General features: G+C 44.6%; 1 protein-coding gene across 1 annotated transcript in view; it reads right to left on the bottom strand.

Annotated features, from left to right (window-relative positions):
* Window positions 1–4,079, bottom strand: part of SEPSECS (Sep (O-phosphoserine) tRNA:Sec (selenocysteine) tRNA synthase) — a 40,234-nt gene that overhangs the window by 21,415 nt on the left and 14,740 nt on the right. Inside the window, exons 7-8 of the mRNA XM_004706305.2 lie at window positions 2,092–2,221; window positions 1,876–1,967 (exon numbers count right to left, since the gene is read on the bottom strand). Of these exons, the coding sequence (XP_004706362.1) occupies window positions 1,876–1,967; window positions 2,092–2,221 (222 nt within the window). The remainder of the gene's footprint in view (window positions 1–1,875; window positions 1,968–2,091; window positions 2,222–4,079) is intronic.

Genomic DNA, 4,079 nt, shown 5'->3' with positions numbered 1-4,079 from the left:
TCGCCTCAAACATTACAACTGTGAGGATGGCACAGGACCAGGCAATATTTTATTCTGTTGTGCATCAGGTTGTTCTATGAGCTGAAGCCAACAAAACACACAGACACACACACACATTTACATATAACAACTTAAGAAAATAGATTTTTCCACATATTTTTGAAGTCCCCTCATATATATATATATATGCACACATATACATAGAGCAAAACACGAAGACAAATTTATAAGAAAGACATAACAAATGTTGGTGTTGCTGTATACATCAGTAGTTCACTCTGCTTCATTGCCAAGTGTGGGAATGCCACAGTTTAAACTTTCATCAGCTGACAGGCATTTGGGTTGTGTCCAGGTTTGGGCAATTATGAATAAAGCCACTATAAATATTAATGAACAGGCTTTTCTACAGACATGAAACTTTATTTCTCTTCAGTAAATACCTTGGAGTGAGACTATAGGTTATGAGCGATGTTTTAACTTTGTTATAGGTTCCTGAACTCATTTGGCCTACTGCCCCATTTTCAGAAGAAAAAGTTACTCAGCGTCCCAGGCCAGTAAGATCTTTTGTACTCTGTCCACAAGCGATGATAAAATATAGATACATTTGCTTCTGCAGCCCCCTAGGTCGTTTCAGGGCACCCTTTCCCCACCCGCAGGGGAAGCAGTATTGCCCACTCTGGGAAACACTGCTGTAGAAGAAACTGTCCAATTGCTTTCCAGAGTGGCTGTTCAACTTCCGTCTCCATCAGCAATAACTGAGAGTCTCTGAGTTGTTTGAGATTTCTGCCCACACTCAGCACTGTCCCCACCAGCCGCTCTGCAGGAGAAAGATGAGTCTGTCTACTCCCATAAAGATTCAGTACCGCAGGAACCCCAGGGAGCAGTTCTATTCTGCCTGATAAGGTCACTATCAGTCAGAATCCACTGGACGGCAGTGGATTTGAATTGGCATGTAGTGATATCTCACTGTGCTGTTAATTGGCATTTCCCTAATGACTAATGATGTTGACCATCTTTGCATGTGGCACATAAACCTAGGCAATAGCCTCACAATAAAAATCATGTAATTATTTTCCCATTTACTAAACTAGTGAGGGAGGGTGAGCCTGGGTAAAGCAGAGCATCACAATGTTCGCACTTGTCTTGAGGATGCCCCCTCAGGCTGTTGTGAGGGTGTAGATGTAACACAGTAGATATGTTTTTAAATGTGTGAAGTACTGCTATATATCTAAAGAAGTATCAGTGCTACTAAATACTAGAATGTCAGAGAGATGTCAACCTTTCCGGGACCTCCCGTCAGCCAGAGAAGAGAAGAGGTCTGCCCTGCCTTCGCAGCACCGTCTCCGCCTACCACTCTGGGGTTGTCCAGAATCAAGCTGGCTTTCAGTGTGCAGACAAGCTGATGTTTCCGGGAATAAAATGTCCTTTTCCCTTTCACAGCCACCAGGACAAATGAGCTGAGCATTTCAACAATGACGTGGGATGGATTTGTCATTTTAGAACGAGAAGCCAGCCAACTCCTAACCCTGTTCTACCTCCTCCCCACACATAAGCAAATCTTCAGGCTTCCAAAAATGCAAAAGATCCTCACTCTCCATTTGTCTTTCGAAAGCCTCAATCCTTAAGTCACAAGCAAACGGAACTCCCCTGGACTACCAAAAATCTCTGGAGCGGGAGCGGCTCAGAAAACAGAAGGTTCCACAGAACCTGGGTAGACAAGGCTGACTGGGACCAATCAGAACCCTGAGGATGGCTGCCGTTCCAAGCAAGTCCCCCAGGAGTCTCTACACGTTCTACTGATACACCAAAATACGAACACCCCAGGGTTTGGGTTCCAGTCAAGAACACTACTGGACACAGAAAAGGAACGCTTACCTTTCTTTCTTTCAACAGCCGCTTATAGCCATTTGATCCAAGGGATAATAAAGTAATAAGGACATCTAAAGACGGTGAAGCTGAAGCTCTGCCTGAAATGAGGATGAACAAATTACCTTCTGAGGAGGGAACGAAAGCTTTGGGAAGTAAGATGTATGACAGCAGCCTCTGTTGGGGTCCGCGTCTTTTTGGGGGGGAAGACAATGATTTATTTACCTGGATACATCTTGCTGATTTCTTGAATGAAGGCATCATTAAATCCAGCAATTATAGCGCCACCTACTGGGACCATAAAATTTTTGTCCAAGCTCTGAACAAAAGCATCTATTCTACCAACCCGGGCCCCCTAGAATCAAATGACAGACAATAAGGCATATTAGTGGTTGGAAAAACAGGCGGCATACCACTTCTATTAACCAATACATTCTATTAACACAATCCACAGCAATCAAAAGCAGAAGTTTACATTGATTCTAGCAGGGCCAATAAAATGCTGTTAAATATTAAAGGTGATTTGACAGTGGTGGCCCGTGCGTTTGGAGCGGCACTTTACTCCTTGACAGCCTGCTTCCGTCATCTCGTCCTCATGAGAGGATGAGACACTGAGCTCCTGTCTGTTCCCCTGGGAACTGCATGGAGACAGAGCTTTACATCTTGGAATGAGGGCAAAGAGGGAGGGTTCCTCATGTGCCTCCACTTTGTGGTCTGATTTGACAATCAACATCAACAATGGGTCCTGAAGAAGCCTTCTCTGGGAGTCAAAAAGTTAACCCACAGTGCCAAATCCACTGTCATCAAGTCGATTCTGACTCCTGGTCACCCAAACGCTTCCCAAGCTGCCAATCAGTTAATTCTATACCTGTGCTGTCTACTTTAAGCAACAAGCTCTGCTCCTACCTCCACTCACATAACAAAAGAGAAATGCAAACTTTAATTCCTAACATCCACTAATGGAAATTCTACTTGCATACCCTTGGCATTTCCAAAAGCAATGGATAACTCACGTTTCCTAGCATACTCTGTAGCTCTGAGGATCTAATTCCATTGCCAATGAGCTACAGGTGAAAGTTGAATAATCTGTTATAAAGCTGAATGCTTACTGACGAGAGATGCAAAACTAAATTCAGGCGCCTGTCCAACACAGTATGCGAACTTCTGTCTACTGTGCTTCAATTTTCTCCTCTTAAAATACAGATACTATCTCAACTCCACCTCAGATAGGTTATTTCCCCCTTATCAGGTGCCACAGTTTCCATCTGTATTCCCTACCTACATTTCTATTACTATTACAACCGCCTTTGACCTTCATCTGCACTGCTGCGCAGCACATCCGTATCTTAGAGAGATGAGGCGAGCAGATAGCTGGCCTAATCTAAGAGACCAGACAGGGGCAGCAAAAGCAGGAAAGGTGGGCAGACTTCTCAGGTAGCTCTCACATGTTGTTCACATTGAATCCTGCCCTTCTTTCTCTTCTTTCCAAGTTCCTAATACGCGGGGATCCATCTCACACAACAAAGAGGGTACATTTAAGACTAATGGGATAAATAATTGGACACATGCGAAGTAGCAGCGCTTAAAAACAAAGTTTAATAGCTACAGCTGCTGCCTCATTACCATTTAAATGCAGGTCAAGGCACCAAGGAACCCTGGTGGTTTACAGGGTTATGTGTTGGGCTACTAACATCAAGGTCAGCAGTGCGAAGCCACTAGCCACATCCCCAGGAAAAAGAGGAAGCCCTCATTCTACTTCCAGAACGAGTTACAGTCTTGGAAACTCACAAAGGGCAGTTCTACTCAACTGGGCTGCCACGGGCTTCCAGAGAAACCGATTTAGGACCAGAAGTGCCAGGGCTCCTGGCATTGCTGGACCCCTTCAGCACTAAACCAGAAAAAAATGGGTCAGATCCAGGGTCAAGCATTTGAAGGGCCTTGTTCCACACACTCAAGCCAGGGGTTACACACCCAGGAGGAACACCCCAGCAGCCAAGGAAACAAGTAGGGCAACAAAAGTGCTTGGTGGACTCTTGTCAGTTCCTGTACAGTGAACCCTCGTTTATCGCGGTTAATCGGTTCTAGACCCTACCGTGATAAATGAAATTCCGCGAAGTAGGATTCCTTATTCAAGTCGAAATGGCGTGCAACCTCCACGATATTCTTGCCATCTTTGATCATATCCAAAAGTTTTACCTTTTCCTGGATGGTGA

Source organism: Echinops telfairi, unplaced genomic scaffold (genome assembly GCF_000313985.2).
Source record: "Echinops telfairi isolate 266 unplaced genomic scaffold, ASM31398v2 ScPeMD7_7468;HRSCAF=8506_0, whole genome shotgun sequence".
NCBI classification, from domain to species: domain Eukaryota; kingdom Metazoa; phylum Chordata; class Mammalia; order Afrosoricida; family Tenrecidae; genus Echinops; species Echinops telfairi.
This window is presented reverse-complemented; position numbering and strand designations above follow the sequence as displayed.